We start from the raw sequence: 14,006 nt of genomic DNA, 5'->3' as shown, positions 1-14,006 counted from the left end.
GCTAGTGCCATTTGTTTTCCAATTTGAATAGTTTAAATTTGAATTCTTGGAAATTTGTGTGAAGCACTAGTTTTTGAATAGCTTTACTATAAAAATAGATTTCTGAGTGATTCTTTTTCCTGCTATTTCATATTACTGTGTTTTATCATTATATTCAAAAACAGATTTTGTTATTTTAGTTTCCAACAAAAAAATTCTAACAAAAAAATTCTTTATGAAAATTCTTTTTGCTTTTAATGTGTTGAACAGAAAATACTTTGATAATTTTAGTTGCATTAATTTTATATAATTTTAGTTTCAATAATACTAGAGGTTTATAAAAGTTTATTTTGTTTTTACTTATTTATTAAAGTTTATTTTGTTTCTACTTATTTATTTTCTTTTCTTTTTTTCTCTTTTTATTTATTTTATGAAAATTCTTTCTTTCTTGCTTTATTTATTTTATTTTGTTTCTACTTACTATTGCTATTTTTATTTATTTTATTAAAGTTTATTTATTTTACTTTATTAAAGTTTATTTTGTTTCTACCTATATATTAAAGTCTTTTTTGTTCTACTTATTTATTTTATTTTGTTTCTACTTATTTATTTCCTTTTAGTTTTTGCTTTTTTATTTATTTTATGAAAATTCTTTTTGCTTATAATGTTTTACACACAAAAGCCCTCTCCCCTCGCCGGTTCAATGGTCCCGGTTCGTGGCTGGAACCGGGACTAAAGACCACCCTATAGTCCCGGTTCGAGCCACCAACCGGGACCAGTGGTGGTGGGCCAGGATCGAGGCACATTGGTCCCAGTTCATCCCACCAACCGGGACCAAAGGGGCTAGAAGAACCGGGATCAATGCCACCACGAGGCCCGGCACGCCCCCTAGCCTCACGAACCGGGACCAATGGGCCCATGGGTCCCGGTTCGTGACGGAACCGGGACTAATGGGCTCATCTACCCCGAACTTAAGCCATGTTTTCTACTAGTGATCCATTCAAGTTCCCTTCCTTTCTTTTTTTGCTAACATATTACCATCAGGGGCAAAATTGTCTTTCTACATGCCATTTAACATAGCCGGATGAAAAAATGGATGAAAGTGTCACATGGGAACAAAATGAAGTTTAAGTGTCAAGAATGGAAGAAAAACAGTTTTGGGCCAATGGGGGAAGCAAAATTTAAGGGCCAAATAAGGAATTCTCTCCCACATGTTTGTCTACGTGTCGTGATGTCATGCTCGTGCAGACAAGGTGCAGTTCTTGAACCAGCGCACTCCCCAAGCATGGGTGTGACTTCCACGATGTCCAGCGACGGCAAAAGCGGGCATGCCAACATGGTGTGCGGCCTCCACCAAGTTTGGACGACAACGAGCGAGCAAGTGGGTAGAAATTGTAGCTTCTGCTTATCGACAAAGGAGAGCGTACCAACAGCGGCGAGAGAGCAGGGCAGTGGAAACTAGGTGTGTCGAGATGGGGAAGAAAGAGGGATGGGGACCTGGGGAGGAATAACGTGAGGTAGAATTGCATTTTAATATTTGAACAAGGATCCTAAGCTTAATGCGGTAGGAGGAAGAGGAATGGGGGAGATAGGCGGCATGGGGGAGGTGATTTGGGGAGGGCATCGTAGGAGGTTGGGGAGAAGGGCAGCGAGGAAGGGATCATTTTTTTATAAAGTATTATGAAAGAACGATTCCCGTAGGTTCCCTTTCGTGTCCTAGGCTATGATTATCCACTTGTTAGACAAAAGGGAACATGGCTTAGTAAGTTTGCGGACGACCATAAACTTGAAACTTCAGAAGTAGAAAAGATTATAGAATGCAAATTTGAACTAATTACACAAGGTAACTTTGAAAAACTATATGTTGCACAACACCGCAAGTACTTGCAATGGTTGCACAATGAAGCATTCGCGTTTGTATCGTGCTTCCAAAAAAATTGAATTTGTTGCACAAGGCAAGAACTTAAGATGACGCAAACATAAATTGAACCGATTATGCAGCATAGCATCGAATTCTCTAGACTGAAGTTATGTACCACTTATAATTCAAACTAGCCAATCTTTTTTCCATTGATCCATGGGCTCCTAGTTGGGCTAGGAGGAGAGTACTGGCCCATGAAAGGGTGATTCCCTCCATTATACTGATGAATGGAAAGGAGTAGGTCAGCTACCAACGAGTTTGAAAAAAATTAATGAAAATAAATGGTTACAATTTAAACCAAGTCTATTATTAGTGAATATTGATGGAGCAACCGATACATATCCATAGAAAAACAAGACATATCATCAGACAACCATTCATTGGATATAAGCAAATCCGTTATTAATGAAATATCATGAAACAATAAGTGTCTCCTTATCTGTATATTGGATATGCAACGATTGTAAATTAAGTAACTATTAAAAAACATTCATGGAAAAATTGATATGTACCCAAATACAAAGAAAGATAGATCATCAAATCAGCCATTCAATAAATGTTGAGCGAACGCGTACAAGAAATGGTCTAAACCATTCTATAGAATTTTTTTTACCTCTACTCTATATATAGCATTGCCCAGGTCTCACACAAGTATAAGGAACCACAAAATTATAAGTTTTGTTGAAGGAAGACAGTTCCTTGTACCCATGGCTTCTGGTCAGGGTCATGTTATCATACCAATATTTCTCTTATTTTCATTTGCTCCTTACTACATCACTTTGGCCGAATCAATAGATCTGGGTGGCAGCCTACAAACAAATGAGAAGGTAAAATTAAATTTACTTTTAGCTTGTCAAAACATATAACCCTTTCTAATATTTCTTATGTATCCACCACGTTCTTGTACCTACATGACCACTTGATCATGAAAACTACCAATATTTGTATTCTGTTGTAATTATTCTCTGTCAGTTATGTCGCCCAGTAGATATTAGAACACCACATGTGCAAGGAAATAATTATGTTTTGTGGATTTGGTACAACAATCGTCCTAACTTTCCAGAAAAAACATTTTTTAGAATGGCACTCTTTCAAGATCCAACCCTTTTCAGCTCAACGGGAGAATGAAAACTGATGGAAAAGGCAACACCATATCTCATGTACGACACCCCCTCCCTCCCTCCGTGTTAGATTTGAATCCTATTTGTTTTGTTATGTGATGAACAGGAAGGCGTGAAGGAATTTTCCCAAATCGTTAGATCTTCAGTTCCCATAAACATCAATCAGAGAATATGTATAAATACTAAAATTGCACATTGTGGAAGTACTTCTAGAGACAAATGTATGCATATGATTTTATAGTAAGTACTTTACCTATGTCCAAAATGATAATTTTCGTAACAGAAGGAAATAGTTGCTCAATCTAGATTACATGCATGAATGGAACTACGAATATGTTTCTCTTTAGCGCAATCTACAAAATTAATGTACCACACCCAATGGATTGAGAAACAGATTTTGTTTTTTCACAAAAAAGGAAAGAAAAGAAAAACAGATCTAGTTTGACAAGGAATGCAATATACTACCTCTGTTCCCGTATATTAGGCCCCCTTGTATTTTGGATCCAACTTTGACTAAAAAATGTAAAGTATATGCTACAAAAAGTATATTGTTCTTATATTTGAAAGAGCTTTTCCACGGTACAATTTTTGTGACATATAGTGTAAATTTTATTAGTTAAAATTCATGTCAAAACTTTTGTCCAAAATAAAAAGGGGGCCTAATAAACCCAGACAGAAGGAGTACAAAATTAATGCACTACACTCAATGGATTCAGAAACAGATCTGGTTTGACAAAGAATGCAATATACAAAATTAATGCACCAAACACAAATGGATCCAGATACAGACCAAGACAAGTAATGCAATATATAAAAATTAATACACCACACCAAATGGATTCAGAAACGGATCTAGCTCCATGCATGCTCTATGTATTACTAATCACGATGTGCCAACACTTAGCTTGGACTTGGAGTGTACATCGTATTTCCTTACCGAGAAGTTCCATGTATGCATGCACTATGTAATACTAATCCCGATGTGCCAACACTTAGCTAGGAGTTAACCAATGCACCAATTGCCCATGGTACATCGGCATGACCCATGCACCTTGTTGAGAAGGATTGTTCGAGCCAGACCTACTTGGTTAAGGTATAGGAAAATCCTGATAGCGTCCAGAGGATCACCTAAAAACACCACGTTGTAAGTTCTAGGAAGAAGAGCATCTTATCGCTGGCAAGAAGCTACCTTAAAGTTGTAATATGCTTGTGCACTAGTACAATTTTTTCTGACTATTCACTAATTTGAGCTACATCTTTATATAAATAGTATGCAATGTGGCACACGGAGCCAGGAAAATTCTATGGTCTTCGAGATGAAATGAGTATATGGGGTTCACCTAATAAAGAAAACTCTCAAGACTCCGGATCAGCCATACAGGTCTATTGTCGAGAAGGGGAACACTACAGCTTAATTGAAGCAGGGTTTCATGTACATACACATATCACCCATTCTGACAAACTCAAATGCTTTTCAAGAAGTGCTATTTAAATTATCGGTTGGCTTGCAGATTTCTCCCTCTTTGTATCATAACCGAGATGTTCGATTCTTTACATACACGACGGTAAGTGTATACCATGCCATTCTGATAAAGTACATAATGTTGAGGTGTCACTAAACTTATCCTTTTTTTTCCTCTTTGGACTCGTTTATACTAAGTATAGCTATGTATACATTAACATTAATACATGTCGCCTTGTATCATTTCTCAGAGGGACACCAAATCTGCAGGCTGCTATAACTTGCAGTGCCCACGATTTGTCCCTGCTAGGGGAGCTGCACTAGTGCCTGGCCAAGCTATTTCTCCCCCGTCAATTTATGGCCAAGCCGATCGCTACGCCAGGCTTAGCCTAAACAAGGTCCCCCCCTGTTGTCCTAGTAGATATATCCCTATAAGATTGCAATGGCACATGTTCACAAGAGATTCCTTGCAAGCTATCTAGCTTCTTTACACTTCTGTAGCATGAAAAAATATCATTTATGACCATCATCCCTCGTTTATTGTATACTGCAGGATCCGAACTCCGGGGATTGGGTGGTGTATCGACACGATTTAGACAGTCCATCATTCTTGGGGCATTTTCCAGGACAACTTTGCCCTGGAGAATCACGAATACAAGCCCTGACAGGATTTGTGAATTACCTAAAAAATACACATGGCCCTCCAATGGGCAGTGGTCAGTTCCCGGATGATGAAGATGATAAGAGATCTGCATACTTTAAGCATGTTAAGATCTACGATGCCAACGGCCATGCTCGGGACCCAATTACAACTCGCATGATCAAGTTAGTTGACAGGCCAGATTGCTACAAAGAAACTGACTTCACTGTTATAATCAATAGGGGCTACATATTTTACTATGGTAGACCAAATGGTTGTATTGGTTGAAGACACAAGTTTTTCATGCCTTCGATAATGTAACAAATCATAAACTATTATCTACAGATGGTTGTATTGGTTGAGGACACAAGTTTTTCTCGCCTTTGATGACTTAATAAATCATAAACTATTTTAAATATATTGAAGGACAAACAAGAACCCATGCTTTATAGAGAAAACCCAGTGAGCTAAATTCCATTTGGTAATATATGATGGATTACTGTAACTTCGTCCAGCCTATTATATTAGCTCTTAGATTATTAGATATTTGGCATCACACTTATTTTTTGATCAAGCTGTGTTCTGACAAAAGGTGGAAGGGCAAAAACGGGATAACAAAAATTCTTGATATGTAATCTACTAATAAGAGTAATAGAACCGTAAATTTTTACCGGCAGCTTACAAAATAAGCACAATGCAACTCAGTTCAGAAACTGCAAAGTAATTCTATATCTCTTGATACTTTAATTTTTGAAACAAGATAATCAAAAAGAGATGGCGAGAAAGCTTGTGAGTGATCCCTAAACTAAATAAAAATTTGGAGATGGAAGAGGAAAATATTAAACTAGTGAAAATCTTGGAAACTAATTTACTAAGATCGATCTTACTAGATTTTATCTTTACCTTTACCAAAATGAAGGATGGCATCGACAAGCGCCGCTGACACTCGATCTGGGAGAAAAGTTTGACTACACAACATCTCACGTAGGCGGCTAACGACGACTAAAAAAGCTGCAACATGTATAGGCGGATTATTGACATGAGGACATGTCTCCTTCCCCTTGACGCTGAGGGTCGCGCTGCTGCAGCCGCAGCACTGGTAAGCATGTCAAAAGATGGCAGATGATGGATCAGTTTTATGCCTAGCCAGTTTATATTATCTTGTAAATATTTCATGTAATTAAGAACCTATGAACCTCTGTTACTTTATCATTTAATGTTTTTATGCATGTTTAAAATATTTCATGCGACGGTTACACGAGGCCAATGTGCAGCTGGTAAAACTTTCGATTATTGACATCATTGACCTACAAAAATGAGTAGGCGAGGCTAGGCAAACTCAGCCGCTGACTTTGACTGTACTGTAGTAGGCTTTCTAGCCTTTTATTTTAGAACCCTTTCTCATGTTCTTTCGTCCATCAAGTTGGCGACCGTCACGTCCTTAGTAGCGTTGACAAAGAAGAAGAGCCGGTGAAAAAAAAGCTAGAGTTTCCAATAGTGAGACCATCGTGTAAACATTACCACACACGGCTTCTTAGGTGTAACTGTCTGTGATGGCAACATATCTCACACAATTCATCAAAACGAACCGCATGTTACAAATCACAGACAAGTTTTTCAGCACATTCATGTGCTATGCAGAACACACGGTTCGTTCAACCAAAACGTGTGTGATAGTTTAGTTCATCGCAAATGCTTCTTTGAGAAAACTGTGTGCAAGGAATCGCACGCAGTTTCCTTCCTCAATCGTGTGTGATGTGTTGGCCATCGCACATGGTTTTATTTCTGTAACATTTGTGATGTCATGATGTCATCGCACACAGTTCGACGCTAGCGTGTGCAATAGGCGGGGCTTATTAGCACCGATCTGCACAAGTGACAATGTGTGCAATGTCTAGGAAGAAATCAGGAAGTCTTGGAACTACAACAAGGAATGGAGAATGGCATATCAAATCAGGTTCAGACACAAAAACATGAAGGTTTAATAAAATAAAAACCAAGAGAGCATTCAGCTAACTTTGATGACAAGTGCGGGATCGACTGAAAAGTTGGAGGGCAATCTACAATTCTATCACCTGGTTAAAGAAATATCTGCAATTGCAGCATTGATGATTACTCAACTTTGAATTGATTACACAAGCACCTCAGGAGTGCAGCGAAAAGTGCAGCACTTTTCGCACCCCACGATACAGGGGAGTCAATTCCTTGACAGATAGGGGGGGATACCTTGGAAGGGGCAGGATATGCTGGTACGTGCCGAGGCTCCTGAGTTAGTGCTGGATGAAGGAGGCGTAGCTCGGCCGCAGCTTCATGTCAACCGCCGCCGCAGGTCCCTCTGCTGGAGCTCCGGACGCAATGGGGCAGACGGACACCCATGACGCCTGGCAGCGTAACCCATCGCCAGAGAAGGGGGAGACAGTCGGCGACGGGTTCCTGATACAGGCTCAGACCCCAAGTGTCTATTGACGGTGCTGTTGGTACCACGGACGGCCTGTTCAACAGAGCAAAAAGGCAGAACTCTTCAGGACTTGGTCTCTTTCAGCATCCTTGCGAGAGTAAAAGCAGCAAACTGCAAGCACTTGAAATTCTCTAGCATAAAACCACAACGACCTGAACAAATTATAAAATGCAAACGCTGAATCAGCTACACAAGGAAGCTCTGAACAACTATGTGGCATAACACTGCAAGCACTCGAAATAATGTAGCGTAAAACCGCAATTGCTTTGAATTGATTACACAAGGAATGGTTGAACTGATTGCACAAGGCAAACATTACACAAGCATAACATTGAACTGATTCCCAGATTAAAAGTAGGCAAGTACCAAGTAGGCAGCAGAATTTAAAAGTAGGCATGTAGGCCTTCAGCCTATCCAAACATGGACTTGACCACTGACAACACGATCTGGTACATGCTTTGGCCTCAAGTAATTCAGCAGAGGCACTACCTGATATGTTCATCTTCAGCGATCAGGCTTAAATAGGAGGCTGACGCTCACAGCTCAGATCGCAAATAGATGTATACTAAATTAAGGTGTCGCTTCATTCCCCCCCAAACATGCATCCTGGTAGCAAACACCTAAAACCCTTGTAAACTTACTGTACAGGCCACTACCATTAGTGAGCGCAACAGTATAAATCATATTTAGCACAAGGTTTGTGAACACAACTTTAACTTAGCTATAAAGCTTCGAAATCTCAATTTCCCCCACCAACAATAACCAGGCACATATTTAGCACAAATTTTGTGATGTAACATCACAGAGTCAACTTGCTAGATGAATGACATGGACTGTAGATACCAGCTGCTGCCGACTCGGTCTGGTAAGGTTAAAGTACCAGAAGTCCTCTACAAGAGGAATAGCTACAAATTAACCTTACAGCAATTCATCGTAGTAGATATGGTCAAAAGGGTCAGCACACGTAGATTCAGATGCTAGTCGGATGTCATCAACTGGACCTCCACTTTTGGTGATTGTGCTCTTGTAGACTGGAAGCTCACAATCTCTGTTGGCCCATTTTGCGCAAGTCAGAGGCTTGAGTGTAGCTTTCACATCAACCCCCGAAGTTAAGAACTTATATGACACCACAATCACCATCTTCTCTAGCATTTCAGCTCTCTCAGCGATGAACTTGAGGAACACAACTTCATTTCTTGACCCTTGCAACTCATAGAAAAACCATCTTCTTCATATTCTTCCGGATACATGTAATGGGGCCACCCTCTAGCCAGAACTTGGCACTCACCTTACCAGTGGGATCCTCATAAACCATTGCAGACTGAAAAAACAAAAAACACATGCATAGTTCACCTTTTTTTAAAAAGGGGGAATGCCCCGGCCTCTGCATCAGAACAATGCATACGACCCTCTTATTAATCAAATAAAAATGTGCCAAACAGGTCTAAAAGTCTAAAAGTCTCCCAACGACAATAAGCTCACTCAGAGCCAGAAAAGCTAGAATACAAACTAGCCAAATAAAGGACGCCACAACCGGCTGGCAAAACAGAGAGAAAGGTAAACTAATTGCCTATCCTATTACATGACCGCCATCCAAACCGGTTGAAGATATCCCGAGCTACCATCTCCCAACGGATGGATCCAGTAACCAAATGCTCCCTGGCCTCCGTCGGAGTGAGTAGCGACCACGAACGGATCAACGTCGTGGCTTGGAAAATAACCTGCAAAAAATGAATGTGTGTTGTTCTGTTAAAAACCAAATCATTTCTGCAATTCCAGATAGCCCACAGCAAGGCATTGACTCATACGCGAATATGTCTCGCTAAGTCGGGCTCTATCCCGCTAAGCCACATCCCAAATAAGGTGTTGACTGAACTCGGTGGAGTAATATTAAAAGCAACATGGAGCGTCCGCCATAAAACTTTGACTAGCAGGCAATCAAGAAAAAGGTATTTAATCGTCTCATCCCGATCACAGAAACTACACCTAGTAGGACCGGTCCAATTACGCTTTGTCAAGTTGTCCTTGTTTAAAATAACTTGTTTATGGACAAACCACATAAACACTTTTATTTTCAATGGGAATTTGACAGCCCAAACATGCTTGGAACTAGGAATGAAGCTCGAATTGATAACATCAATATACATTGATTTAACTGTAAATAGTCCAGACCTAGTAAGCTTCCAGCGTAATTCATCGGGTTGTTGAGAAAGCTGAACCTCCATCAGTCTACTTACTAGACGGAGTCATTCTTCCCAATGATTGCCCGCTAGCGACCTTCTTAACTGAATATTAAGGGGGATAGATTGAAATACCGTTGCAACGAACACCTCACGTTGTTGAACAATACGATATAAGGACGGGTATTGAATTGCTAAGGGTGTCCCTCCGAGCCAAGTATCCTCCCAGAATCGTGTACTAGCACCGTTACCAATCACAAACTTTGTCCTATTAAACAGGGATTGTTTGACTTTCATAAGCCCTTTCCAGAAAGGCGAGTCAATCGGTCTTACTGTCACCTGAGACAAAGTTTTGGTCTGAAGATACTTGCTACGGAGGATTTGCGCCCACGTGGCATCAGTCTCACTCGATAACTTCCACAGCCACTTGCTGAGAAGGCATCTGTTCTAAACTTCAAGATTCTCAATACCAAGAACCCTTGGTCTTTTGGTCTACAGATGATATCCCATTTAGCTAGACGGTATTTTCTTTTTAGTTCATCACCCTGCCAAAAAAAAACACGAACGATAAAAGTCCAGTCTTTTCCTGACTTCAACTGGGACTTCGAAGAACGACAAGAGAAACATAGGCATACTCATGAGAACCGAATTTATCAGGATTAATCGGCCTCAGTATGACATGAGCTTGCCCTTCCAGCAACTCAGTTTCTTTTCAAATAGGTCCTCGATGCACTTCCATTCTCTGTTTGTCAGCTTACGGTGGTGGATTGGTATACCTAAGTAAGTGAAAGGTAAAAACCCCAAATCGCACCAAAACAATTGCCTATAAGCTTCTTGTTCGTCCTTGGCTCTACCAAAACAGAAGAACTCGCTTTTGTGAAAGTTAATCTTTAACCCGGTCAATTGTTCAAAGAGGCATAACACCAGCTTCATATTTCTCGCTTTGGCCAAGTCGTGCTCCATAAAGATGATTGTGTCATCAGCGTACTGAAGGATGGACACACCTCCATCAACAAGATGAGGTACCAAACCACCTACCTGACCAGCCTCCTTAGCCCTTCCTATCAAAATTGCTAACATATCAACCACAATGTTAAATAGGATAGGGGACATCGGATCCCCTTGTCTCAGGCTTTTATGTGTCTGGAAATAATGACCGATATCGTCATTCACTTTAATTCCAACACTCCCTTTTTGCGTGAACGACTCAACTTGGCGGCGCCAGGCTTCATCAAAACCTTTCATATGCAATGCCTGTTGGAAGAATGGCCATTTGACTTTATGGTACGCTTTCTTGAAATCCACCTTAAAAACAATGCCATCTAATTTTTTGAATGGATTTCATGGAGCGTTTCATGAAGGACGACCACCCCTTCTAGGATGTTTCTGTCCGGCATGAAAGCAGTTTGGGAGTGCTGCACCATAGAATACGCAATCTGTGTGAGTCTATTAGTCCCAACCTTGGTGAAGATTTTGAAACTAACATTGAGAAGACAGATCGGCCTGAACTGCTCTATTCTCACAACATCCGTTTTCTTAGGAAGCAGTGTTATTGTTCCAAAATTTAAGTGAAATAAGTGAAGCTGTCCAGAGAAAAGATCATGAAACATTGGTAACAAATCCCCCTTAATAAGTGTCGCTGGTTTAGTAGACCAGCGACACTTATTTTGGAATAGAGGGAGTACAAATATAGATAGTGGTAATGAAAAATGTTCTTTGAAGCAAACCGGGATTAACTTTTGTACCTGGATATGTAGTGTCTCAACGTTGGGAAAACATCTGAGGAAACTAGGCACTTTCTTGAGCTCATTGCGGGCATCAAAACAGTTGTAGAGCCAACATCTGGACACTCGGCACACTGGTGCTGGTGCTCACCATGGCCCCAGCCTGCAATACAAGTGCGCACTCCGGTCTCAGGGTGGACACGGTCCGGGCCAGTCCGGTCCCTGACCGAGACACCGTTTGGACCGGCCGGTGGCGGTCCGGACCGGACCAAACTGACCAGTCTTGCAGTCCTGTTTCTTGGGACCGGAACGGTGGAGTTCAAAGCCCGGGTCGGCCCCAGCGGACCGGCCAACCACCATCAGTGACGAGGTGCGCGGGAGTAGCGGCGAGGTAGGCGACGTGAAGGAGTTCTCTGGTGATCGAGGTGGACGACATCGCGAGCGCCACTCGAGGTGGGCGACGTGCCATGGAAAGTGCGCGGGCGGCGCGGCTGTTACTCATGAACGTGGATACGTTTATTCATTAGCAGTTTTTGTGTTGAATGCATGTAATATAGCGAGTGCATGAACCCATGCCCTGAGGCCACAGGGCATGGGGAGGAGAGGAAGGAAGGTGTGGGCAAGCTCAAGGACACGGCGGTTCAGCCTAGTTCTGCCGGTGGCCGCGACGACGAGGAAGGGCAACAACGATGACTATGTTTTCTCGGTCCGCTCGGTTGGACCAGTTAAAGACCGGACCGGACCAAGAATTTTTCGGGCTTGATATGGCAGACCAGACCGGCCATTTTATGTAGCGAGCCAGGACCGAGCGGGCCAAGACCGAACGGGCCACGAGCGTGCCGAAAAGCCCGCTCGATACGTCCAGCCGTACTCCGGTCTGTGACCCAATGATGGTGAGGGTCTCCAGGGCAGGGATTCTATCGAGCAGGAAGGTGAGATCGCGGTCCTCCATGACGGCGATGCAGAGGGCAAGCTCCCCGAGGTTCGGGACAGCGGCCGTTTCCGGGAACCTCCAGAAGCCAAGGAAGAGGCGGGTCAGGGTGGCGTAGCGGAACAGCGTGGCGGGGAGGCGGAGGTCGAGCGGCCAGGGGCGGATGATGAAGGCGACCTCCTAGACTCCCTTGGCAGCGAGGATGTCGAGCCAGCGGGAGAGCTCACCCCGGTGCACGTGAGCGCGTCCATGGCGCTGCAGGTGAGGTGCATGCAGCGGAAGTGGCCCGGGTGCGCCACGAGCACGCCGGTGATCACATCTGCGACGCTGGGCGAGTCCTCGCCGAAGGCGGGCCGCCCTCCCGGGAGGAAGTGGGCATCGTCAAGGACGAGGGGCACGGAGCGCCAGCGCGAGGCGAGCGCCGCGATGCGGGCGGCGTCGGCGACAGGGAGGCGGGAGATGATGTCGCGGAGGAGCTGGTCGGGGAGGAGGCTGATGCGGTCGGCGCCGTCGGGGACCACGCGCCGGCGAGCGCGAGCGGGGCGGCGGTGGAGACGGGTAGGCCGGGCAGGGATTCGTAGACGTGCTGCGTCATGGGGTAGATGGTGAACCCGAGCATCCCATGGTGCACTAGTAGAAAAGGGGCATCAGTCCTGGTTCGTAAGGACCTTTAGTCCCGGTTCTTGAACCGGGATTAAAGGGTCGTTACCAATGCCTCCCCCCTTTAGTCCCGTTTCAAACTTTAGTCCCAGTTGGTAACACCAACCGGGACTAAAGGAAATTTTATGATTTTTTTTTGAATTTTTAAATTTCTGAATTATTTTAACCTCTAATCTCTAATCACCACCCCTCATCAATGTTCAATTTATCAACTAATCTCTAATCACCCCTCATCATTCCTAATCATCTAACTTCCCGAACGGTCACCCATCCTACCACTCCCCAGCCTGAGCACGCTTAACTTCCGGGTTCTATTCTCCCTCATTTCCAAGTCTGCACTTGTTGTTTTGCTGACAATAGTAAGATGTCAATCCTATTAACCCTCAGGAATTTTGCGTGAGCATGAAGTGACACATTTCATTGTTTGAGTTTGAAACTATTGTTTTAAAAAACAATAATTATTTAGTAATACTAATATTTGTTGAATAATTAGTTTGACCATTGTTTGACCACAGTTTGACCAGATTTGACCAAAATTCAAAATAACTGAAATAATTATTTAGTAACACTAATATTCTAGAATAATTAGTTTGACCATTGTTTGACCATAGTTTGATTTTTTTTTGATTTTTTCCACTCTAGATCTTAAAAGCCCCGTAACATTTTTTCGGTTAGGTTTTTGAGGATTCTAAAAATGTTTAACGGGGTTCCCTCGGTTAAATTTGGATGTAGCTTTTCGAGTAGATGATTTTTCATATAAAAAACTTTTTCATCCGAGTCAGTATGCAAAAGTTATGCCCATTTTACTAAATTCTAGAGAGATTTTGCAAATAAAGTCGAAATTCACATTTGCAAATTTTCCCAACAACTAGACCACATATCACATGGGAAACTTTTTTTTGACATTTTCATCATTTTCTTTTATTTTTT

General features: G+C 42.3%; 1 protein-coding gene across 1 annotated transcript; it reads left to right on the top strand.

The window, feature by feature from the left end:
* Positions 1 to 2,570: 2,570 nt before the first annotated feature.
* On the top strand, positions 2,571 to 5,487 carry LOC119367044. Its single transcript, XM_037632676.1, has 6 exons — positions 2,571 to 2,727; positions 2,980 to 3,060; positions 4,292 to 4,453; positions 4,533 to 4,586; positions 4,735 to 4,881; positions 5,037 to 5,487. Exons 1-6 carry the CDS (start codon positions 2,608 to 2,610, stop codon positions 5,409 to 5,411), a joined length of 939 nt encoding a protein of 312 aa, XP_037488573.1. The 5' UTR covers positions 2,571 to 2,607; the 3' UTR covers positions 5,412 to 5,487.
* The last annotated feature ends 8,519 nt before the right edge of the window (positions 5,488 to 14,006 follow it).

This window comes from Triticum dicoccoides, chromosome 2B (assembly GCF_002162155.2).
Source record: "Triticum dicoccoides isolate Atlit2015 ecotype Zavitan chromosome 2B, WEW_v2.0, whole genome shotgun sequence".
NCBI lineage: Eukaryota > Viridiplantae > Streptophyta > Magnoliopsida > Poales > Poaceae > Triticum > Triticum dicoccoides.
The sequence above is the reverse complement of the archived record's forward strand: the minus strand, read 5'-3'. Positions and strand labels throughout refer to the sequence as shown.

Bases quoted from the DNA above. Each gene is read 5' to 3' on its own strand.
- LOC119367044 (XM_037632676.1), top strand. From the start codon at position 2,608: ATGGCTTCTGGTCAGGGTCATGTTATCATACCAATATTTCTCTTATTT. The intron at 3,061-4,291 runs GTACGACACCCC...TTATATAAATAG, and splicing joins AAGGCAACACCATATCTCAT to TATGCAATGTGGCACACGGA. The intron at 4,587-4,734 runs GTAAGTGTATAC...ATCATTTCTCAG, and splicing joins GATTCTTTACATACACGACG to AGGGACACCAAATCTGCAGG.